The 25142-nt window shown below is 40.7% G+C and overlaps 1 protein-coding gene across 1 annotated transcript; it reads left to right on the top strand.

The window, feature by feature from the left end:
* The first annotated feature begins 1021 nt into the window (after window positions 1-1021).
* si:dkey-94l16.4 (retinoic acid-induced protein 1) lies at window positions 1022-24640 on the top strand. The gene is made up of 6 exons (XM_062056332.1): window positions 1022-1244; window positions 3643-6161; window positions 9525-9618; window positions 9854-9903; window positions 9998-10059; window positions 23260-24640. Coding segments are annotated over exons 2-6 (2721 nt in total). The 5' UTR covers window positions 1022-1244; window positions 3643-3647; the 3' UTR covers window positions 23261-24640.
* The last annotated feature ends 502 nt before the right edge of the window (window positions 24641-25142 follow it).

The following is a 25142-nucleotide window of genomic DNA, read 5'->3' as shown; positions in this document are numbered from 1 at the left end:
ATCCACAAGCTTCTGGTTGAACTTTTGACCACTCCTCTTGACAAAATTGGTGCAGTTCAGCTAAATTTGTTGGTTTCCTGAAATGGACTTGTTTCTTCAGCATTGTCCACACATTTAAGTCAGGACTTTGGGAAGGCCATTCTAAAACATAAATTCTAGCCTGATTTAGCCATTCCTTTACCACTTTTGATGTGTGTTTGGGGTCATTGTCCTGTTGGAACACCCAACCTCCGGGCGGATGATTTTAGGTTGTCCTGAAGAATTTGGAGGTAATCCTTTTCATTGTCCCATTTAAAGCACCAGTTCCATAATTGGCAGCAAAACAGGCCCAGAGCACAATACTACCACCACCATGCTTGACTGTAGGAGTGGTGTTCCTGGGATATAAAGCCTCGCATTTCTCCTCCAAACATATTACTGGGTAATGTGGCCAAAAAGCTAAATTTTTGATTCATCTATCATCACATGGACAAAGATAAGACCTTCTGGAGGAAAGTTACGTGGTCCAATCGCTCTATCACAAAAAAATTGAGTTGTAGAAAGTATTGGAAACTCAAGATAGCCATGACATTACGTTTAAACTTTTGATCGTGACTGTACAGTCATACAAATACAGTTGCACTATTAAATAGTTTAAACAACCGAATAAATAAATGTAGCCTTAAAAAAAACTTTTAAGGCTACATTTACGCTAGGCTAAGCCACAGCGCCTCAAATGTTATCTTTTTTTTGTAAACTGAATTTATTAGGAAAAACATGAAAAAAAAGAAGTATTTTCTGACTTACATCTATGTATTGCATCACGACCTTGTTTTTGCTCAGTGTAGGACAGGAAAAATCAAGGTAGATGTGACAACATAAAATCTAGCAGAAATAAAGTTGTAATTTTCGATATATGTTTTGACAATTCGTTATTGTCGTTGTCAGTCTGAATTCATACGTTCGTATGGTGTTACTTTTGCATCATTATTTTTGTCAAAATGAAAAGAAACTCAAAACGTGCCCCTAATTACATTATTGTGAAGGGATATCCGGAAAGGAAACATGATGGACAAAAACAACTTGACGTTGCGGCTATCAGACTATAGTGTGTTCCTGAAAACTCTGAGGGTCGTATTTTATTTTAGGGGCTTGTGTGTAATTTTGTACAAAGTTAATCAAAATTAGTGGGCTCTTGGAGAGAGATGTGGGGTGGTGATTCTTCTCAACTGGACGTTTAAAACGCGACGGTCCCTCCCGCCCGGGTAAGTTTTAGCAACTGCTTTGTACAGCACATAACCTCCGCTTATGTTAGTCTTTGTTTTATCCAGTCGGGCCTTATTGTGGTGGCCAGAAACACGTTAAAATATACCTATCACTCGTATCTTGGCTCTTCCGTATATATGAAAACTAAACGCGCATGAGTTAAATCAATCGACATGCGTTTTTCGAATCGGGACACAATATCTGTCGAACAAGCCAAAACACGTGAACAAGTTTGCCTTTTTGCGCAAGGAAAGTTCCACGGTTAGTGACTTGACACTGCGCGGTTCAGCACATAAAAGTTTACATTTCAGCCAAACGTGTTGGCCCTCGATGAAGTACGCCAGGCCGAAATGAAGCCGAGTAAGTGTACTTGGCTGTCCTTTCCAAAATTGCGACAAGCGCTCGGTTGCTTTATGTTATTATGTTCAAGGAATATAAACCGGCTGTTTGCAGGCGCAGTTCAACGTTGCCGGGCCTAGCTAGCTAACGGTAGCTTAGCCATTGAGTTGGCAAACCTGTCAAACGTTGTTGGCAAATTCTTTACGTTTTTTAAGCCTAACTTGTTATAACACTCATTGACGTGTAGAAAAACGTATATAACGTGCACACTACAAAACATGTGTATCATTGAACATTAATTAAACGTGATCGATATTCTTTTTTGATGATAAATTCCTGCCATAACGTAACAATGACTGATTACATAATTGTGTTGTTGAAAACACTCCACAGTAATTATGTGTAATAAAGATAGTCCTCTTTTGACCCAAAAGTGGTATAGCCAATGACTCCAATGTTGAGGTAGGTATGGTTATTTGTTTCTAAAATGCTCAACAAGTTGCGTTGTTAAAATCACGTGGTTACATTTGCACAATTCGTGTTCAAAAAGGAGTAGAAAGAAGCAGAGCTTAAGTCACGTGTGCATTAAGCTATAGAAAGAAAAGGTCTGTAGGCTGTACAAGCCTGGTTAGAACGCTTTATATACCGTATTTTCCGCACTATAAGGCGCAACGGATTATAAGGCGCACCTTCAATGAATGGCATATTTCAAAACTTTGTTCATATATAAGGCACACCGGATTATAAGGCGCAACTATGTCAACAAAACAGTCAGATAGGTCAGTCAAACTTTATTAATAGATTACAAACCAGCGTTCTGACTACTCTGTTCACTCCCAAAATGAATAAACAGCTGATTTACTCGTGTTACGTAAATCAAACGTTAGTGCTATCACAATATAGTAACACTCCAAATAGTCAAGTCAAGTCAACTTTATTTATATAGCATGTTTTCAACAACTTTTAGATTGAACCAAAGTGCTTTACAGGTTAAAAAAGCATGGAGCAAAAAAAAAAAAAAAAAATAGTGCAGAGCAATAACATATCAATAACTCAACGTTGCTCAAACGTTAATGTCACACAACACAACACACAAAATAAACATGTAAAGCTCACTTTATGAAGTTATTCCTCATTCACGAATCCCTCAAATTTTTCTTCTTCAGTGTCCGAATTAAACAGTGGGCGAATACAGCATCCAAAATGGAAGCTCCGTCTCGTCGAAGTCAGTGTCGCTGCTGTTGTCCAGCAGTTCATTGACAATTCCTGCCTTCCTGAAAGCTCGGACCACAGTTGAGACTGAATCAGCCCAGGCATTTACGATCCACTGGCAAATAGTGGCGTATGTTGTCCGGCGCTGTTTCTGTCTTGGTGAATGTGTGTTCGCCTTCTGTCATTCGTTGTTCCCACGCAGTTAGCAGTCTAGCTTCGAATGCCCTTTTGACACCAATATCTAGCGGCTGGAGTTCTTTTGTCAATCCACCCGGAATGACGGCGAGTATTGAATTAAGCGCGTAAGCGTGTCTCTTAATGTGATGTTATGAGCTAGGCTAAGGAATATAACAACTACACTACCCAGCATGCAACGGGAGTGACAAGCATTCGCGGTAGCCCTGAGAAGCGTTGTTGTATGCAGACAAGACTCGCCATGCCGAGCACGCTGTGAGTAAACGTTGAGAACTCAGCCAACACGCCTCGTCTGCATTATTTATAATTAGACAGACAACACACTTAATAGGAGCCATTTTGGGGTCTTTACATAAACACACAAATGGAAATGAAACGTCATATATCCCAGTATGCACCACACGCTTCTTCTTCTACGGGGGCGGCTGCTTACCATAGAAGAAGAACTTCTTCTTCGGTGGCTGTTTACCGTAGTTGCGAGACCTAAACTTTATGAAAATGAAGTTTGTTGTGGCTCAATATTTGTCCATATATAAGGCGCACCGGATAATAAGGCACACTGCCAGCTTTTGACAAAATTGGAGGTTTTTAGTTGCGCCTTATAGTGCGGAAAATACGGTACATGACATTGTTTTTGTTGGTGCGTTTCAGTTGTTATGGAGCAACCACTCGGGAGCTTGGATGATCTACAACCTCAGGACCTTTCCGCCTCAAACATCCTCACTGTGATTGACTTAACTAAGAAAGGGAGCCTGAGTGGCACTTCCTGTGATGTCCAGCGGGTTGTCACTGTCCCAGATTGGCACTCCAATTCTGGAACCAGTAACCCTGAATTACCCTCATCCTCAGAGACCACCCTCGCTAATATTTTACAGCAATCAGGGGATCACATTCAACCGGATAATGCTTTATCCCGCACCACAGTGACCCTGTCCTACGTGAGCAGGTCTCACATCCACGCTGATTCAGCATCTCCGCTTTCACCTTTTTATGGTGTGCCACCTATCAGCAAGTTCTCCCTCCTCCCTCCCAGTGAGGTTGAGAAAGGGCATGGCGAGACTACCTATGCACTGAATCAACTGTACGTGGAACATGTTGACAGACCGGTGGACCTCGCCACTCAGGCTTTTAATTCATCCTCTAAAGCTCCACAGATTGATGGATTATGTCCTCCACGGCCGCTTTGTGAATTTAATGGGGAAGTAAGTTCGAGCAAGACGACCAGAAATGAACAAAACACACCCGGGAGGACTGAAAAGAGCTGTGGGTTGGAGAATGGCCAAGATGTCAGCTGGTCACGTTTAGGTGTGGATTCTGAGTCATCACCAGAGACAAGGGAGCGTGAGGAGAGGAAGGGAAGCTCTGAGATCCTCTTGCATATGTCAACGAAAAAGGAGCCATTGATGATCCATAACAGCGTGGCCCCAGTAGAGCAATTTTCACTGATCATGGATTACAAACGCCTTTTAGATGACCCCGTTTCCCCTTCACCTACCTCACCGGATGATGTCGAGGATGTGTTTGTGCTGCCTCAGGCCTGCAGCTCACCAAGCGGGGACAACTCTTTTCACGCTGGTGACACTGGTTGCGATGACTCGAACACAGAAGAGGCCAGTCAACTCAGGTCTGGCATCAGCAACATGACAGCAAGTTTAAATTTAAGTGATGAAAACAAGCAGCCTGCCCACAGTAGGAAACCAGAGTTGAACTCTTTGGTTGACTGTAGAGAAGATGTTTGTTTGTCTGGAATTTCAGAAGACAAACCCAAAACTGTCACCCCTTACTTGAATGGTAATGTTTGCACATTACAGAGGACTGTAAATGAAAGGAAACTACGTTCCGGCAGAGGTATGCACTTAGAATCTATAGTTATGAATATAAATTCAAGCAGGTATAAAGTATCAGGATGCATTAACACCAATGAAAATGCCTCCAAAATGAAAACTAGATATTCTAATGCGACAAGTCTAAAGAGGAATGACAGGAAAAGACAAGGCCGAGCAATAGCGAAACAAAAAGTAACCCGACATCTAAATGGTAAAACCAATAGCATTATTAGCACTGATTTGGACACTACTACCTCCACCAATAATTCTAAAAAGTCATTTAGCAAAATCACTCCTAAAAGCCAGAGGTTGTCAAAGAATGTGCCAGAGGATGTGCCAAAACCTGGACAGTTGCTACAGAAGAGCCCTGCTAGGTCGGAGAGGAAACATCTTCATTCCAAAAACTCAACGGAGGAGCTTCTTGCACACCTAAACCCTACTCTGTCAACAAATAGAGCACAATGTTCACCACCAGCACTTAAAGAAACTCCAAAGAAAAACCCACGGTCAGCTCAAGGTAAAAAAGTACAGCAAACTGTGAAGACGAAGTCAACTCGCACGCCTAAGAGGCGACAAAAAAAGCACAAACCGAGACCGGCCTTATCCATCTTCTCTCCCAAGGAGCCTGAGATCAAACTCCGGTACGCCAACTACAAGGAGGTGAAAAGGGAGTCGAAGTTGGATAATTTCTCCCCCTTCATCCATATGCAGCGGCAGCAGTCCTCTGCGTCACTTTGCACTTTAGTGAATTACCCAGAAGAGGTCAGTACTCCCCACAAAAAGAGCCAAAGGGAGGTACAGGATCACACCAGTAGCTTTATTTCTGCAACTATACCCAGCACGTCCTGTCTTCAGCTAGGCCGGGCGTCCAGTCATGGCCAGCACCAGGGTTCCCTGGTCTGTTGCTTGTGTGGACTGTCTGCCAACGCCATGGACTTGGGGGATCTCCACGGTCCTTACTACCCTGAAGGATACCGACCGATCACCAAAATGTCTGCCTGCACGTCTGGCCCTAAATGCCTAAAGGACGACTACAGCGATTCCGATTCTTCAGCCTGCAGTGTAAGGGGTAGAGGGGGTAAACGTGCTGTTCTGCCCTCATTGTGGAAAAGGAGGCTAGCGGATCAGCAGGGTGTTGTCAACACCGGCAGCCCTGCAGCAAAGCGGGTTCGCTCGGAAATGTGGCCAACAGATGTGGAGGACTGGTACAGCCCCCCTGTGCTGCCGTTTGAGCCCTGTGAGTACTGGCTCCACGAAGACTGCGGCATCTGGTCAGCTGGCGTGTTCTTGGTGAAGGGCAAAGTGTACGGCCTGGAGGAGACTGTCAAGGTGGCTCATGAGACGGTAATAATTACAGTGCTCTAATGTAAAAATTACAGTTTTCTGAGGTAATGCATAAATAAGTATCCTTCGGTCAGCTCAGTTATTACTGCCCATTTTAAAGAATATCCTTTCGCATGTTCTAAGATGCCATCTCTGTCCGGGATGATGGGTGGAACGTTTTTTCCTTTTGGAACGAGCATGCAAGGTTGATTTCTCCAAGCATTTTACCATGTCTAATTTCACTTGACTTTTTACTATCACTTTACTTTTGTCTGGCGCACTGCCCCAGTCTGCCTTACGCATGGGAGCCAATGAGGTAAAAAATGTTAACTATTGCGTTTTCCGGACTATATATATGTATAAGCCACCCCCACAATATTTTAGAAGACAAAAATATTTTTCCATATATTAGCTGCACCCGACTATAAGCCGCAGTTGTTTACACATAAATATTTTGTAAACGTTTATTCACATACCTTAATTGTTTCAAAAAGGTGTCTGTAACACAGCTGTAAAAAAAACTTCTGATCAAAACAAAACCGAAGTCATCGTCATGGACCCACTAGCTGTGGAAGCTAGCTCTACATCAACTAAACAGACTCAGTAACTCCACGGTGACGTTTTGGTTAATTTATTGAGGAATTTGTGAAACTGAAACAATACAAAAAGAATGCCATTGTATGTTAATAAAACTAACAGACACTCGTAAACGTGTTAGCATACTAGCTAATGCTAATGACACTAAATGATAAATGGGTTATACTTGTATAGCGCTTTTCTACCTTCAAGGTACTCAAAGTATTTCCACATTTACCCATTCACACATACATTCACACACTGATGGCGGGAGCTGCCATGCAAGGCGCTAACCAGCAGCCATCAGAGGCAAAGGGTTAAGTGTCTTGCCCAAGGACACAACGGACGTGACTAGGAAGGTAGAAGGTGGGGATTGAACCCCAGTAACCAGCAACACTCCGATTGCTGGCACAGCCACTCTACCAACTTCGCCACGCCGTCCCTAGCTTCATCACATTACAATAGTACGCACAAATATGAATGAAAACACTCCTACAGGCATCACACATGGGACGGTTTAGTAAGTATGAATTAAACTGTAAAACTTACAAACGTTGCTTGGAGTGATAAATGAAGAACCCTTTTGAGCAAAAACGCTACGGACGTGTAGTTCTGGTTTACGGCATCAAATAGGAAGTACATTTTTAACCCGCAAATCCTGCAGTGAGCGAACTCGTCCAAAAGATGGTGCCATTGCACAAACAATAAAACACAATTTCAGTCCTCTGCTTGGGTCTAATGCAAACTATTAAACACAAAACAATATGGGCATTAGCAGAAAAAAAAAATCCATAAGTTAGCCGCTCCGTTTTATAAGCCTCAGGGTTCAAAATCTAGGAAAGAACTCGAGGACCTAGATTTCCCTCGCCCGGACGCGGGTCACCGGGGCTCCCCTCTGGAGCCAGGCCCGGAGGTAGGGCACGATGGCGAGCGCCTGGTGGCCGGGCCTCTCCACATGGGGCCCGGCCGGGCTCAGCCCAAAGAGGCAACATGGTTTCCCCCCTCCAATGGGCTCACCACTCATGGGAGGAGTCATAGAGGTCAGGTGCAGTGTGAGCTGGGCGGCAGCCGAAGGCCAGGGCACTTGGCGGTCCGATCCTCGGCTACTTAAGCCCTTGGGATAGGGTGAGAAGCTCTGTCATCCGGGAGGAACTCAGCGTCAAGCCGCTGCTCCTCCACATTGAGAGGAGCCAGATGAGGTGGTTCGGGCATCTGCTCAGGATGCCACCCGAACGCCTCCCTAAGGAGGTGTTTAGGGCACGTCCGACCAGCAGGAGGCCATGGGAAAGACCCAGGACACATTGGGAAGACTATGTCTCCTGGCTGACCTGGGAACGCCTCGGGATCCCCCGGGAGGAGCTGGACGAAGTGGCTAGGGAGAGGGAAGTCTGGGCTTCTCTGCTTGGGCTGCTGCCCCCGCGACCCGACCTCGAATAAGCGGAAGAAAATGGATGGATGGATGGAGGTCCAATACTATAATAACAATTAGGAAATACTACACTACATTTAATCAAAACTACCAAATTTAAGCATGTTTTACCCAAGTCAGCATTGTTTGGCAAAACAATGACATAAAATTAATTGCAGTCCCTCCTCCTGAAGAAGTTTGCACTTGTCAGGCTATGGCCTTACCTATACGATTTATTTGGTCAATTGTGAGCACTATCATAAAAAACCTTGTACGCAGAAAAAGTATTATACAAGGCCTCTTGAAAATGTGATGGTCTGATCAGGGTTGTTTGCTGCCAATTCTGATACCAATCTTCTATAAGTGAAATCAGTCGATATGTATTAACTGTACATTTTTCAATATATTTGGGGTGAGTGCCATTAACAGTCTACCAATATCAACCCAATATGTAAACTAGTTCTTTATTGTCTTATATTACATACAATTGTTTGTTCACACAATAAAGTCAACAGTACACAGTAACTAAACAAAAGTTAAAACTGCAATGTACTAATTTAAATCATTTAGTTTTTGCCCTCCACGTGCTACTGTGTCCAGGAAATTACAGGTATTTCCTGAATTTGCAAGCATAAATCTAGACTTCTTAAAACGCTTATTTCTTTAGTTGTTTCAAGCTAGCTTAGCGATTAACATGTCTGCTCCTGGCTTGGTCTTACTGTTACAGTTACGATACTTGATAATGACAAGATGAAATGATTAAATAAAGTATCAGTCAAAGGCTTTGAAAGGCATCTATCGACAAAGGCCCATCACATACTTTTTCACAAAAATCGTCCGATACTAAATGGTGGCCAAGGCCGCATTAATGCACAGGCTTGCTTGCCTGCCCTCTGCAGCTGCTCAGTTGGAGGCGTCTCGTTGAAAAGTTCTCCCCTCGTGCTGATTTATTAGACGATAGACGTAATTTCCCCGAAGACATTAGCTCACATCAGCGTGTGAAAAGCCCAGCAGAAGGTACTTCAACAAATGGCAGCGTCATGCTTCGGGAGCTCATACAAGGAGATCTAGGGTCTTGGCAGAATACGGCCTAATTCATTGACTGTCGGTCATGGTTGGGTGTTATGTTTTAGATATTGTGTAGCTCTTGGAAGTCTTATAAAGGCTGAAATGAAATTTCCTCAGTCTAATAGGACTTGACTAGACTAAAATATTTAGGTCATACATCCTGCACAATATGAATCTTTTATGGTAAAGGCTTAGCTTTGATGCTTGTGAGACAGTCTATTCGCCTTATAACTAAGCTGCATTTGTGTATCGCAAAAGCATCCTATTTGTGGAACGTGGAAATGTGCTGATCAACACTGTGTGTGTGTGTGTTTGCGTGCGTGTGTGGGCAGATGTGCTCAGCCTGCTCTCGACCTGGTGCAACCCTGGGCTGCTTTTTCAAAGGTTGTCCCAGCAAATACCACTACAGGTGTGCTATGGAGGCAGGTAAGATCAAAATGATTTCACATTAACCAGTATAGAATCGATGCAAGGCTTTTTATTAATGTTAATATGTACCTGACAGGCTTAAATATGTATAGCTCGTGGCGCTGATGTTGCAGCTCAATGTTTGCAACACCCACGTAATGTTCTTTTGATGTTTTGCTGGCCGGTGACACTGATGCGCACGTGTGGGCAGTCAAACCCCCTTGCTGACTCATGTTCGTTCTTGTTCTCACAGACTGTGTCCTCATTGAAGAAAACTTCTCCATGAAGTGTAAAAAGCACAAGGTGAGTTGGAAAGAACTATATGAAACAAGAAGCTGATTTTTCTGTAGTTGCTTTCCCGGTATAAGACATTCATGTTTACGTTTTCATCTGTTAGAACAAGACATTCACAATCTTCGTGGAAAAACAAAGTGATCCCAGGAGAAAAAAGCCCTGTTGGTGAGTTAATACATCCACTCAAAATCTGCTGTTTCCAGTGTCATAATGATGAATCAGTTTTGATAGTTGTGTCCCCAAACCTAACCCTAACCCCATGTTTAAAGGCCTACTGAAACCCACTACTACCAACCACGCAGTCTGATAGTTTATATATCAATGATGAAATCTTAACATTGCAACACATGCCAATACGGCCGGGTTAACTTATAAAGTGCAATTTTAAAATTCCCGCCACACTTCCGGTTGAAAAACTCCTTTGGATATGATTTATGCGCGTGACGTCACAAAAGCAACGGAAGTGGTTGGACCCCATCGGACCCGATAGAAAAGCCTCTTGTTTTCTTCGACAAAATTCCACAGTATTCTGGACATCTGTGTTGGTGAATCTTTTGCAATTTGTTTAATGAACAATGGAGACTGCAAAGAAGAACGTTGTAGGTGGGATCGATCGGTGTCTTAGCAGCTAAGTACAATACTGTAATATCTGTGATATTTGCATTAGTGTACTGTGTCTTTAAGGGTTTGGGGAACACGCATGCGCGAGTGAGTTGGCGGAGAACTTGAGTGTGTGTGAGCGTGAGTTTTGGCTAACAGCAGCTCGTGTATGTGTGTGCGTTACTTTTTGAACTACAACCAGTTACCGCATGTTAATAAAGCGATTGAGCAGCGCATCCTCGTCTGTGTGACTCCTTCTCCACTGCGGGGCATTACAATACTTACAGCAACACAACAAGGACTACTTACCCTGACGCCTAGCCGATGCTTGCCGCCAAACCCACGGATGAAGTCCTTCGTCGCGCCGTTGATCGCTGGAATGCAGGTGAGCACGGCTGTTGATGGGAAGATGAGGGCTGGCTGCCGTAGGTGGAGCGCTAATGTTTTATCATAGTTCTGCGAGGTCCGGTTGCTAAGTTGCTAAATTAGCCTTAGCGTCGTTAGCAACAGCATAGTTAAGCCTTACCAGGCTGAGAATTTTTAACCGTGTAGTTACATGTTCATGGTTTAATATTATTGTTGGTCTTCTGTCTATCCTTCCAGTCAGGGGTTTATTTATTTTGTTTCTATCTTCATTTGAGAACGACGCTAGCACGTTAGCTCAGTAGCTAAGTGTGTAACCGATGTATTGTCTTGGAGATAAGGCTGAAACGACGCGTCGACGTCATCGACGTCATCGGTTACGTAAATACGTCGACGCCGTTTTTGTGCGTCGACGCGTCGCATATTTACGTCACACTACCGTCATGGCGAAGCGCAAAGCAGACGATGCGAGCGAGGGGGAAAAATCACGCCAAAGTCGTCAAAAGTGTGGAAGTATTTTAATACACAGCCTAATAATGTTGTTGTATGCACACTGTGTCGAGCGGAAATGGCCTATCATAGCAGCACAACGGCTATGAACGAACATTTGAAAAGAAAACCATCAACCATCAACTACCGTAATATCCGGACTATAAGCCGCTACTTTTTCCCCTCGTTCTGGTCCCTGCGGCTTATACAAGGGTGCGGCTTATATACGGCCTGTTCTTCTCCGACACCGACGAAGAGGATTTCGGTGGTTTTCGTACGCAGGAGGAAGACGATGACACAATGATTAAAGACTGACTTTTCATATACCGGTAGGCTGGTTATTTTGATAACGTACAGGCGAGCACTTTGTATTACTTTGCACCGTTGTATTATTTGTACTCTGCACGAATGCTGTTCGCCATGTCAAAGATGTGAAAGTTTGACTGAATGATTGAAAGATTTATTGTTAATAAATGGGACGCTTTGCGTTCCCAAACAGTCATCTCTGTCCCGACAATCCCCTCCGTGGTAGCAGGAACCCCTATATACTACGCTAATTACACATCAAAACCCTGCGGCTTATAGTCGGGTGCGGCTTATATATGGAGCAATCTGTATTTGTCCCTTAATTTAGCTGGTGCGGCTTATAGTCAGGTGCGGCTTATAGTCCGGAAATTACGGTAGTCAATCGTCCGCGTGAGCATACGTTGTCATCATTACACAAAAACATGAATGTGTCATTTGTATCTGCTAGGGGTGTAACGGTACGTGTTTTGTATTGAACCGTTTCGGTATGGGGCTTTCGGTTCGGTACGGGGGTGTACCGAACGAGTTTCTAAGCTAAAGCTAACTTTAGCTGCTGAAGTCTTAACAAGCTGCTTCGCTCCTGCCTCTGTCTCAGCACGCAGCATTGTCCCACCCACACAACCATCTGATTGGTACACACGAAGCATTATCAGCCAATCAGCGGTCCGTATTCAGAGCGTTACCAGCCAATCAGCAGTGTGTATTCAGAGCGCATGTAGTCAGCGCTTCAGCGTGGAGCAGATAGGTGTTTAGCAGGTGAGCATCAGGCAGCGGACTCTCCCCAAATGATAATAAACACCTCCCAGTCAACTACTAGTAACATCACTATGAGCCAGTTGACCTTCTAGAAACTTAAACTGCAGCTCAGCTCACTCGCAGTCCTGGCTTGAGGTGAAGGCTAATTACCTCTCAGTTCCAGCCACATCGACCCCTTCTGAGCGCCTATTTTCAGCTGCTGGGAATATTGTAAACATGAAAAGAACCAGAGCATGTAGACATGCTAACCTTTCTTCATTACAACTGTTAGTCACTCACTGGAATGAGTAGAATTGGTTATTGTGTACTGTGTTGGACTGGATGCTTATTTTGCACATTTTAAAAGCAATAGTTAATGTTTACAGTGCTCCAGAATATTTAGATTGGCACTTTTTTGTATTGGATGTTTATCTTTATTTTTGCACATTTTAGCAAATAAGCAATACTTTCACTTTTGTTGAAATGTTTACGCTGTTGTTACAGAATATTTCGTTTTACACTTTTTTGTATTGGATGTTTATCTTTATTTTTGCACATTTTAAAGCAAAATAAGCAATACTTTTACTTTTGAAATGCTTATACTATTGCAGAATATTACGATTTGCACTGGATGTTGACTTTTATATTTGCCCATTAAAAAGCAAATAAGCTACTTTTAATTTTGTTAAAAGTTAAAAGTTTTAAATGTTTACATTGTTACAGAATATTTAGTCAAGTTGTTGTCAATGTTGACTGAATGGCCATACTTCTTTTTTTTTTGTAAATAAAAGCCATGCCTTTTGAAAAAACTGGCCTACATTTATTTTTTCATCTTCATTTTTAATAAAAAAAATAATCGGTAAAAGGAAAAATAATCTATAGATTAATCGAACAAAAAATATCTATAGATTAACCGATTAATCGAAAAAAATAATCTATAGATTAATCGATAGAAAAATAATCGTTAGCTGCAGTCTTACTTGGAGATAAAAGTCACTTTAAATGTCCATTTCGCGTGCTCGACTCTCATTTTCAAGGGGATATAGTATCCGAGGTGGTTTAAAATACAAATCCGTGATCCACAATAGAAAAAGGAGAGAGTACATAGTTCTGTGAGGTCCGGTTGCTAAGTTAGCTTCAGCGTCGTTAGCAAAAGCATTGTTAAGCTTTGCCAGGCTGAGAATTATTAACCGTGTAGTTACATGTACATGGTTTAAAGGCCTACTGAAATGATTTTTTTTTATTTAAACGGGAATAGCAGATCCATTCTATGTGTCATACTTGATCATTTCGCGATATTGCCATATTTTTGCTGAAAGGATTTAGTAGAGAAAATCGACGATAAAGTTCGCAACTTTTGCTCGCTGATAATAAAAAAAGCCTTGCCTGTACCGGAAGTAGCGTGACGTCACAGGAGCTAGTATTCCTCACAATTCCCCATTGTTTACAATGGAGCGAGAGAGATTCGGACAGAGAAAGTGACGATTACCCCATTAATTTGAGCGAGGATGAAAGATTCGTAGATGAGGAACGTTACAGTGAAGGACTTGAGAGGCAGTGGTGGACGTATCTTTTTTCGCTCTGACCGTAACTTAGGTACAAGCTGGCTAATTGGATTCCACACTCTCCTTTTTCTATTGTGGATCACTGATTTGTATTTTAAACCACCTCGGATACTATATCCTCTTGAAAATGAGAGTCGAGCACGCAAAATGGACATTTAAAGTGACTTTTATCTCCAAGACAATACATCGGTGACACACTTAGCTACTGAGCTAACGTGCTAGCATCGTTCTCAAATGAAGATGCAAACAAAATAAATAAACCCCTGACTGGAAGGATAGACAGAAGACCAACAATAATATTAAACCATGTACATGTAACTACACGGTTAAAAATTCTCAGCCTGGTAAGGCTTAACTATGCTGTTGCTAACGACGCTAAGGCTAATTTAGCAACTTAGCAACCGGACCTCACAGAACTATGTACTCTCTCCTTTTTCTATTGTGGATCACGGATTTGTATTTTAAACCACCTCGGATACAATATCCTCTTGAAAATGAGAGTTGAGCACGCGAAATGGACATTTAAAGTGACTTTTATCTCCAAGACAATACATCGGTGACACACTTAGCTACTGAGCTAACGTGCAAGCGTCGTTCTCAAATGAAGATAGAAACAAAATAAATAAACCCCTGACTGGAAGGATAGACAGAAGACCAACAATAATATTAAACCATGTACATGTAACTACACGGTTAAAAATTCTCAGCCTGGTAAGGCTTAACTATGCTGTTGCTAACGACGCTAAGGCTAATTTAGCAACTTAGCAACCGGACCTCACAGAACTATGATCAAACATTAGCGCTCCACCTACGCCAGCCAGCCCTCATCTGCTCATCAACAGCCGTGCTCACCTGCATTCCAGCGATCAACGGCGCGACGAAGGACTTCATCCGTGGGTTTGGCGGCAAGCATCGGCTAGGCGTCAGGGTAAGTAGTCCTTGTTGTGTTGCTGTAAGTATTGTAGTGGAGAAGGAGTCACACAGACGAAGATGCGCTGCTCAATCGCTTTATTAACAAGCGGTAACTGGTTGTAGTTCAAAAAGTAACGTACACACATACACGAGCTGCTGTTAGCCAAAACTCACGCTCACACACACTCAAGTTCTCCGCCAACTCACTCGTGCATGCGCATTTCCCAAACCCTTAAAGACACAGTACACTAATGCAAATATCACAGATATTACAGTATTGTACTTAGCCGCTAAGACACCGATCGATCCCACCTACAACGTTCTTCTTTGCAGTCTCCATTGTTCATTAAACAAATTGCAAAAGATTCACCAACACAGATGTCCAGAATACTGTGGAATTTTGTCGAAGAAAACAAGAGGCTTTTCTATCGGGTCCGATGGGGTCCAACCACTTCCGTTGCTTTTGTGACGTCACGCGCATAAATCATATCCAAAGGAGTTTTTCAACCGGAAGTGTGGCAGGAATTTTAAAATTGCACTTTATAAGTTAACCCGGCCGTATTGGCATGTGTTGCAGTGTTAAGATTTCATCATTGATATATAAACTATAAGACTGCGTGGTTGGTAGTAGTGGGTTTCAGTAGGCCTTTAATATTATTGTTGGTCTTCTGTCTATCCTTCCAGTCAGGGGTTTATTTATTTTGTTTGTATCTTCATTTGAGAACGATGCTAGCATGTTAGCTCAGTAGCTAAGTGTTTTCACCGATGTATTGTCTTGGAGATAAAAGTCACTTTAAATGTCCATTTCGCGTGCTCGACTCTCATTTTCAAGAGGATATAGTATCCGAGGTGGTTTGAAATACAAATCCGTGATCCACAATAGAAAAAGGAGAGTGTGGAATCCAATGAGCCAGCTTGTACCTAAGTTACGGTCAGAGCGAAAAAAGATACGTCCATCACTGCCTCTCAAGTCCTTCACTGTAACGTTCCTCATCTACGAATCTTTCATCCTCGCTCAAATTAATGGGGTAATCGTCACTTTATCGGTCCGAATCTCTCTCGCTCCATTGTAAAAAATGGGGAATTGTGAGGAATACTAGCTCCTGTGACGTCACGCTACTTCCGGTACAGGCAAGGCTTTTTTTTATCAGAGAGCAAAAGTTGCGAACTTTATCGTCGATTTTCTCTACTAAATCCTTGCAGCAAAAATATGGCAATATTGCGAAATGATCAAGTATGACACATAGAATGGATCTGCTATTCCCGTTTAAATAAAAACAAATCACTTCAGTAGGCCTTTAAATTACCAGTAGAATGAAAAAACAGGTTGACTTTATATGCTGAATTGTGTTTCATTGTATCCGTTAAACCATATCCAATTTTAATTCCAATCCGCAAAGTATGCGAAAATACAGTCTAAACATTCACAAAATGCCACAATGTAAGACAGCCATTTTGAATATTCCGCTCCGAATGTTTTTTGACAATTCAATTTAGGGTTGGGTGAAGTCACTTGGGGAAGTCTTCTATACTGGATATTCGCAAAAAATTTGAAGATATGTGCTGTTTATCATTCACAATCCCTATGTAAGACAAGAACACATGTTCTTCTTTTATGCATTCAAAATCATAAACATATTTTAAAGGTCTGCTTACAATTGAGTCAATGGGGCACCTCTATTCCGCCCACAAAGTCCTATAAGTAACCATCCAAAATCTGCCAACAATACTCCATTTAAATGTCGTGACCTGAATATTAACCAAGTATTTGCTATATCGTTATTATACCATAAGCGCTAACTAAGCCTGGGCAAAGTGTCCTAAAAATAACATTTCCGATTTTTTTCACAAAAAATTTGATTTACAATTTTTTCAGTTTTTTTTCTCCCCCTACTTTTTAAAGAAACCAATGAATACAAATGACAGAGATAATTCAAAACAAGTTTAGCTTTTATTTGAACAAAAACTAGTTATTTGAAATGACTGCATAAACCGCATCTTACTCTATACGTGAAGCTAAGCGAACACACGTCTACAACGCTAAATATATCCTGTGGTGTACCTCAGGGATCAATACTAGGACCTAAATTATTCAATCTCTATATAAATGACATTTGTAAAGTTACAAAATATTTAAAGTTAGTATTATTTGCGGATGATACAACAGTGTTTTGTTCAGGAGAGAACACACAGGAGATAATACAAATAATAACAGAAGAAATTAACAAATTAAAAAGATGGTTTGACAAAAAAAAGACTATCGTTGAATCTTAGTAAAACTAAAATAATGCTATTTGGTAACAGTAGAAGAGAAAGTCAAATACAAATACAAATAGACGGAATAGAAATTGAAAGAGTAAATGAAACCAAATTTCTAGGTATAATGATTGATGATAAATTGAACTGGAAATCTCACGTAAAAAATATACAACATAAAGTTGCAAGAAACACGTCAATAATGAATAAAGCAAAACATGTTCTAGACCAAAAATCCCTTCATAGTCTCTAGTGCTCACTAGTGTTACCATATCTGAGCTACTGTGTAGAAATATGGGGAAATAATTACAAAAGTACACTTCATTCATTAACGGTGTTACAAAAAAGATCAGTTAGAATAATACATAATGTTGGATATAGAGAACATACAAACCCTTTATTTATTGAATCAAAGATACAGAAATTCCATGACATAGTGAATTTGCAAACAGCTAAAATTATGCACAAAGCAAACTATAACCTGCTACCCAAGAATATACAACAATTCTTCTCAAAAAAAGAGGAGAAATATAATCTTAGAGAAAAACGTAATTTAAAACATTTGTTTGCACATACAACACTTAAGACCTTCAGTATATCAGTATGTGGAATTAAATTATGGAATGGATTAAGCAAAGCAATCAAACAATGTACTAATATGAAACTCTTCAAACTTAAAGTGTTTACAAAGTACAAAGAAGAAGAACCATGACAAATATTCTCAATTTATTTCATCCATCCATTCATTCATTCTTAAAGTAATCGTACTTATCTCATCATATGAAATATGACTTACTTCACCAATTATTATTATTAAATTCTTACTATTATTTATTTATTTATTTTTATTGTGATTACTTATGGAGTTTATTGTGAATAAATTGTGAACAGGAAGTGAACAAAAAGTTTTGCAACTGTTATGTAAAGAAAAGGGGTAGGATTAAATAAGCTCTGCTTCTTCCTACTCCTTTTCGAACATGTTGAAAAGAGAAACTGGAAATTGTGATGTATCATGTTGTATGCTTGCATGTTCGAAATAAACTCAAACTCAACTCAACTCAACTCTTAGCATAATTCTTATTTGTATAATGTTGTTCTTTGTACACCAGGGGCCGTACTTATCAAGCTTCTCAGAATTACTCCTAAGAAGTCTGCTAAGAGTTGACTTAAGAGTAAATAAATTCTTTGCTGAAAGCTGCACTTAAAAGTTAGTTATCAAGCGTCTTACTCACACTTTCAGCGAAGTGTAGGACTGAATCTTAAGTGTCACACTCAGAGCTGAATTACGACATTACTATGTGCCGTAAATGGAATTTTAGGTGACGTCATTTCTGTGTCCATAGAAATGACCAATCACGGAAGGGAATCCGTTGTCTAAGAATAAAGAAATATCTTGGAAATATTTAAGTGGACAATGGGAGTGTATATTTTGACAATAAACTACAAAATAATACAAAACAAACTAGTCCCCGCCGGCACTCACGCTACCGCTCCCTCTCTTCTGTCGCCCACACACTCACTGACGTCACTCACCTCACGGCCACACACATACGCTACTGTCATAACATTTTCTTTCCAATTCATTAATTAGGCAACTAATTTGAAACTGGTGTGGGTGGCTCTAGTCAAAGTCAAAGTCAAAGTCAGCTTTATTGTCAAACAACTGTTTGTACAGGACATACAGGTGGACGAAATTACGTTCCTCTCACAACCACGGTGTCTATAAATATAAAGTGTAAAAGAAGAATAAAAAAGACAACAATTTAAACAGTCGCATGAGGGGGGGGAAAAATATACAGGGGAAGAAGATAATACCAGAATATCTATAATATCTATCTATTGTATATACAGTATTGCAACGTAAGTATTCAAGTATTCAGATGGGAGTGCAAAGTGCAATGTAAACAGTGTAAACAGTTAAAACAGTTAGCAGCATTTTGAGTCCGGAGTAAAGTGGCTAAGTGATAGATGGTGTGTGTGTGTGTGTGTGTGTGTGTGTGTGTGTGTGTGTGTGTGTGTGTGTGTGTGTGTGTGTGTGTGTGTGTGTGTGTGTGTGTGTGTGTGTGTGTGGGTGAGTGGGGGGGGGGGGGTGGGGTGTAGTGTCTCAGTTCACAGTTCAGATCAGATTGCAGGGCAGAGTGAGAAGGGGGGGGGGGGCCGGGAGAGAGTTCAGCTTCCTGACAGCCTGATGGATGAAGCTGTCTCTCAGCCTACAGCTTCGAGCTCGGAGGCTTCTCAGTCGTCTGCCGGATGGCAGCAGTCTGAAGAAGCCGTGTGAGGGGTGTGTGATGTCGCCTGCCACGCGGAGTGCTTTGCGTGACAGGCGTGTGTTGTAAATGTCCTGGAGGGAGGGGAGGGGGGCACCGACGATCTTCTCAGCTGCCCTAACTGTGCGCTGCAGCGTCCTGCGGCAGGACGCCGTGCAGCCTCCGTACCACACAGTTATGCAGCTGGTCAGGATGCTCTCAATGACGCCCCGGTAGAAGGAGTGCATGATGGAGGCTGAGGCTTTTGCTCTTCGCAGTTTGCGGAGGAAGTAGAGGCGCTGTTGAGCCCTCTTGGCCAGTGATGCAGTGTTGGTCTTCCAGGAGAGGTCATCTGTGATGTGCACACCCAGGTATTTGGTGCTGCTCACTCTCTCCACCACCGCACCGTATATATATACTAGCCCACTGCAGCCACATGCAGAAATCAACATGGAATCGAAAAGTATTAAATCTGTGACAAAAATAATACCCGCTCTGTCTAAACGATACCGTTTGATCAGCTGCTCATCATCAAACAAATCCAGAACATCGTTCCGCTCCCTGAATGTTCGCGCACGTCTCTCTCGCCTCAGTGCCATCCCCTGCTGGCAGCTCCTAACCACTTAAGACACCTCTGAAGGTCTCTTAAATATCGTGGAGAATAGGAGTGATTCTTAGACTTAAGAACGTTGATAAAAAGCTTTTATTCTTAAGTTTGAGAGTAGGACTAAATTTCGCAAATTCTCAGGATTTAAGTGTAAAATGGCACTCTAAGAAGCTTGATAAGTACGGCCCCAGATATACATTGTATTTGTTATGCAAAAATGTTCAAACAAGTAAATTAAGGGGTTCCAATGGGAGGCAATACTTCTGCTTGAATACAATAGTTCTGTAAACAAAAATGTAGCATTGTACATTGCATGCAAATAAACAATAATCTCCAATATTGAGAATAATAAAGTGAAAAATGTAAAACTTCTGTCTTGAATAAAATAATTATGTAAATAAAAATGTAGTATTGTACATTGTAGTGTTGTAACGATACCAATATTTTGGTACCTGTACTAAAATTATTTCGGTACTTTTCTAAATAAAGGGACCACAAAAAAATGGCATTATTGGCTTGATTTTAACAAAAAATCTTAGGGTACATTAAACATGTTTCTTATTGCAGTTAAGTCCTTAAATAAAATAGTGAACACACTAGACAACTTGTCTTTTAGTAGTAAGTAAACAAACAAAGGCTCCTAATTAGTCTGCTGACATATTGTGTCATTTCTCATTCTATTATTTTGTCAACATTATTAAGGACAAGTGGTAAAAAATTAATTATTAATCTACTTGTTCATTTACTGTTAATATCTGCTTACTTTCTCTTTTAACATGTTCTGTCTCTACTTCTGTTAAAATGCAATAATCACTTATTCTTCTGTTGTTTGATACTTTACATTAGTTTTGGATGATACCACAAATTTGGGTATCAATCCGATACCAAGTAGGTACAGGATCATACATTGGTCATATTCAAAGTCCTCATGTGTCCAGGGACATATTTCCTGAGTTTATAAACATAAAATAATTTTTTTAAAAACGAAAGAAGATGTGATTCCAAAAAATATCGACGTAATCATAGTGGTATCGACTAGATACGTGCCTGGACTTGATATCATTGCAGTGGATGTTAGGTATAGATCCACCAATGGCGTTTGTTTACATTTTGATAACAGTGAGCTATGGTGAGTCGTGAACCTTTTTGAGCTATTCCTCGTCCTGCAGGATGATACTTGTAAGAAACTTACTTTATTTGTCGCCATGGAGACCAGGATTAGTGATTTAGAAATCGCTAAAACACTGCCGACGGCGGCTGGACGTTAGCCGCTAGCTAGCTAGCTAGCCATGTCTTGAAGCACCTCTTCCTGAGGGCGTTTCAGTGTTATAAGTTCACCTTTATCGTTAGTTTTTAAGCCAAAATGCGTCCGTTCTCCCTTTTCTGTCTACACACTGTGTCTGCTTCTTAGTACTCCGTGATTGTGTGCTGCCGAACATGCTCGTCTGTTTGTAACCCAGCAATGTCACGATTTGACTTCGACGCGGGTGCGGGACCGGTACGTTTCAAAGACGGGTATAGTACCGAAAATGATTCATTAGTATCGCGGTACTATACTAATACCGATACTAATACCGGTATACCGTACAACCCTAGTACATTGTATGCAAATACAGTGAGTACAGAAAGTATTCAGACCCGTTTAAATGTGTCACACTTTGTTTTATTGTAGCCATTTGCTAAAATTAAAAAAGTTCATTTTATTTCTCATTAATGTACACTTAGCACCCCATCTTGACAAAAAAAAACAAATGTAGATTTTTTCGCGAATTAAAAAAAAAAAAAAAAAAATCTAAACACATGTACATAAGTATTCGGACCCTTTGTTCAATACTTTGTTGATGCACCTTTGGCAGCAATTACAGCCTCAAGTCTTTTTGAATACAATGCCACAAGCTTGGCACACCTATCTTTGGGCAGGTTCTCCCGTTCCTCTTTGCAGCACCTCTCATTAGGGTTGGGTATCGTTTGAATTCGAACGATTCTGATTCCGATTCCGATTCCTGACGATTCCGATTCTTTTAAGAGGCAGGGTCAAAAAAAAGTTTAGGATATTTTTAAATGAGCTAACTAACCTACAGTCTTTCTGAATGAAATAGTCTGACATTCTCCATCAATTTTAATTCTATTAACTTTTTATGAACTTTACTATAAATTCCTCTCAGGGCTGTTTTCAACTAGAATATAAATATCAAATCTATGAACTTGAATATAAATATTATAAATTATGAATACATTTTCCCAGGGGTACACTTTCCTCAAGAGAGCTTTATTTTTGAAAACCTCATGAAAACACATTTACACACACAAGTGTATGATGCTGCAGGTACTTAAAAATGTTACCGTGCTCCCACCGATGGGCTAGCCTGGTGCAGAAAAGCAAATAAACAATAAGAAACAACTTGCAAAACCCAGTCCAGATTAGCAGCAGGTACAGTATAAAATCAGAGACAGTTCTTGTTTAGGAAAATGACCATATCCGCCTTCTCAGGCAGGATGCGTGAGCGTTCTGGACAGATAGTGTCTCCTGCTGTGGAAAATACACGTTCGCTGGGTGTGGAAGAAGCTTGAACGCATAAATAGGAGAAAGCTAGATCTGACAGCAAAGGATAAGTCTTTTGTTGGTTCCACCGGACCACCACCATGCAGCAGGGTCGTCAGACATAAGTATCGGTGGAACGTCCTGGTACATCTGCAGCTCTCTCCACTCGTTTCTTGATGGACATGGAGCTCTGTTATTTCGCGGTTATTTCATTTTTTTTTGTAAAGTAAAGCCACACTTTCGACCGCCGACGCCCGCTATCCATGCTTGAGCTTGACTGACTCGCTCGGCTATGCTAACACTTCCGGCGGTGGGCGCTTCTTCGTTGGTGTTCAGCGGCTTCTTCTTCCGGTTCGGCGGACATATTTTTTTCCGGTCGGCGGACTAAATTGGCGTGACAGCATCGAAAATAGGAATCGAAATTTAAACTTTTGAACGATACCGGGAGAATCGGAAAGTTAGTCCCGGTTCCAATCGATACTCGATACCCAACCCTACCTCTCATGCTACATCAGTTGGATGGGAAGCATTGGTTTTCATCCAGAATGTCTCTGTACATTGCTGAATTTATCTTTCCCTCGATCAAGATACTGCAGTAGTAAACAACAGGGATGTGGTACTTGGTATAATGCTGCACGGGACAATCTGCTTTTAATTTAAAAAAAGAAAAAGAAAAATTGTGATATTAATCGAGATCAGATGATATGAAAAAAATAATCATGATAATTTTTTTTTGCCATGCAGACATCCATTCGCCTGCCAATTCCTGCAGTGACCTGCTCGCCTTCTGGACGCTGTGGCAAAAAAACCCTTGCGACTGACACTTGGCACCCATAAACCTTAATTCCTCTCTAATACAAAATTTGTAGTAATTATTTACGTTTTCTTCCCTCTGTGAAATGTGAGTAACAATCAAAATATTTAATTTAAAAAATACAAAAATTTATGTATTTGATTATATTTGGTTTTATTTATTCCTGAAGCACGTCAATTTGCTTCTTTAGCAGTTGTCAAAGAGTGTTAATTTTTTTAAGTTATTGATAAAGCAGTTGATGGTTGAAAGTAAGATGTTAGGGTCAGGTAAAGAAGGGGGAACCCTGTAAGGTACCATAGTCATATCATATTTTTTTGTAAAACACAGCACTATGTTGTCATCTACATTTTGGGTGAGGGAATTAGTGTGTTAGAATGTATTCTCTCCACATGTGGGGTTTTTATTTTATTTTTTGCAGAAAGCACTTTGGACTGGCACGCTCCTCTGCTCCAGCTGCAGTATTTTCCTTCTGCAATGACATGAATATTATTATCAGATGTGGTTCAAAGTATTGCCGTGCTTCTGGTTGTCTTCTCCCAGCTGTCAACAACAATTAGATGATAATTAAATATTTGTTTCCTGACAAAGTCAGTCACTCCGTATGCAGAAGACCTCAACAAAAAAATGTTTACATGATTTATAATTTGGAGTTTTGCACTCGGATCGACCTTCGTCTGGGTTCTTTACTCTAGATGCAGTGGAGTGCCTCTTAAGCCCTGTGTGATGAACGAGAGGTACTAACTTGAATTGCAATAGTGGTGTTTGCACATACACCACTAGGGGCAGCAATATGCTGTTTTGAGTCCAGTGTGCTGCTGCTTGTCTGTAGGACAGCTTCTCAAGGACATGTCCTGACCCATAATAACCATGTCACATTTTTGTGCCATCTTTCACTTCTGTGTTTGCCTATGCTGACTGTTTTGTTATTTCAAATTCAATAACAGTTTTGTGTTCTACAAAATACAGCTTTTAAATGATGGGTGATTGTTATAAAACCTTTCTAGTATGTTTTGTGTGGGTTTATCTCAGGGTTGAAATTACAGATTTTCCATACAGTATGTTGTTTTTTTCTCTCAATCTTTTTGTCTGTACCAACTGGAATGCAAGATTTACCAAAGCCTTTTTTCCTGGTCCAAACATTCTAACACATCAATGTACCTGTCACTTTTTAATTAAATGGTTTTGGTTTAATAATACCGTGTACCCTTTTTTAAATTGTCAACCTTTTGTTTTTTTTTATAGTTATCCTGCTCATCTTTTGTAGCATCATAGTTCATTTAAATGTCCCAAAAATAAATGTTCAACATCTGACATATTTGTTTCATCAAAGTCAATATCCTAATATTGATATAAAGACATCTTTTAATTCATCACTTATGACTGTTTGCTACATTCCACCCCATAAAAATACAATAAAAATCTAACACTAGCAGTTAGCTAATGTTACTGGTAGTGGTATAAAAGTTTTATACCACTACCAGTAACATTAGCTAACTGGTAGTGTTTTATAATAAAACATGTTATCTTTAAAAGTATATTTTACACAATTTCTAATTTTATTAAATAGAAATTGCCCTTTGGTCTGAGGAATAGTCTGCTGTTCAGCCTGTCACCACTGTCTCGTACCCATACAGTGGGTACAGAACGTATTCAGACCCCTTTAAATGTTTCACTGTTTCATTCCATTCATTTTCTAAAGTAAAATAAAAAATGTTTTTTGATTAATGACAGAAAAAAACAAATGTAGATTTTTGCAAATTTATTAAAAATAGAAAAACTCAGAAATCACATGTCCATAAGTATTCAGACCATT

Source organism: Entelurus aequoreus, linkage group LG08 (assembly GCF_033978785.1).
Source record: "Entelurus aequoreus isolate RoL-2023_Sb linkage group LG08, RoL_Eaeq_v1.1, whole genome shotgun sequence".
NCBI classification, from domain to species: domain Eukaryota; kingdom Metazoa; phylum Chordata; class Actinopteri; order Syngnathiformes; family Syngnathidae; genus Entelurus; species Entelurus aequoreus.
This window is presented reverse-complemented; position numbering and strand designations above follow the sequence as displayed.

Coding starts and splice junctions, on each gene's coding strand:
- si:dkey-94l16.4 (XM_062056332.1), top strand. CDS start 3,648: ATGGAGCAACCACTCGGGAGCTTGGATGATCTACAACCTCAGGACCTT. Junction 6,162..9,524: donor TCAAGGTGGCTCATGAGACG/GTAATAATTACA, acceptor GTGTGTGGGCAG/ATGTGCTCAGCCTGCTCTCG. Junction 9,904..9,997: donor TGAAGTGTAAAAAGCACAAG/GTGAGTTGGAAA, acceptor TTCATCTGTTAG/AACAAGACATTCACAATCTT.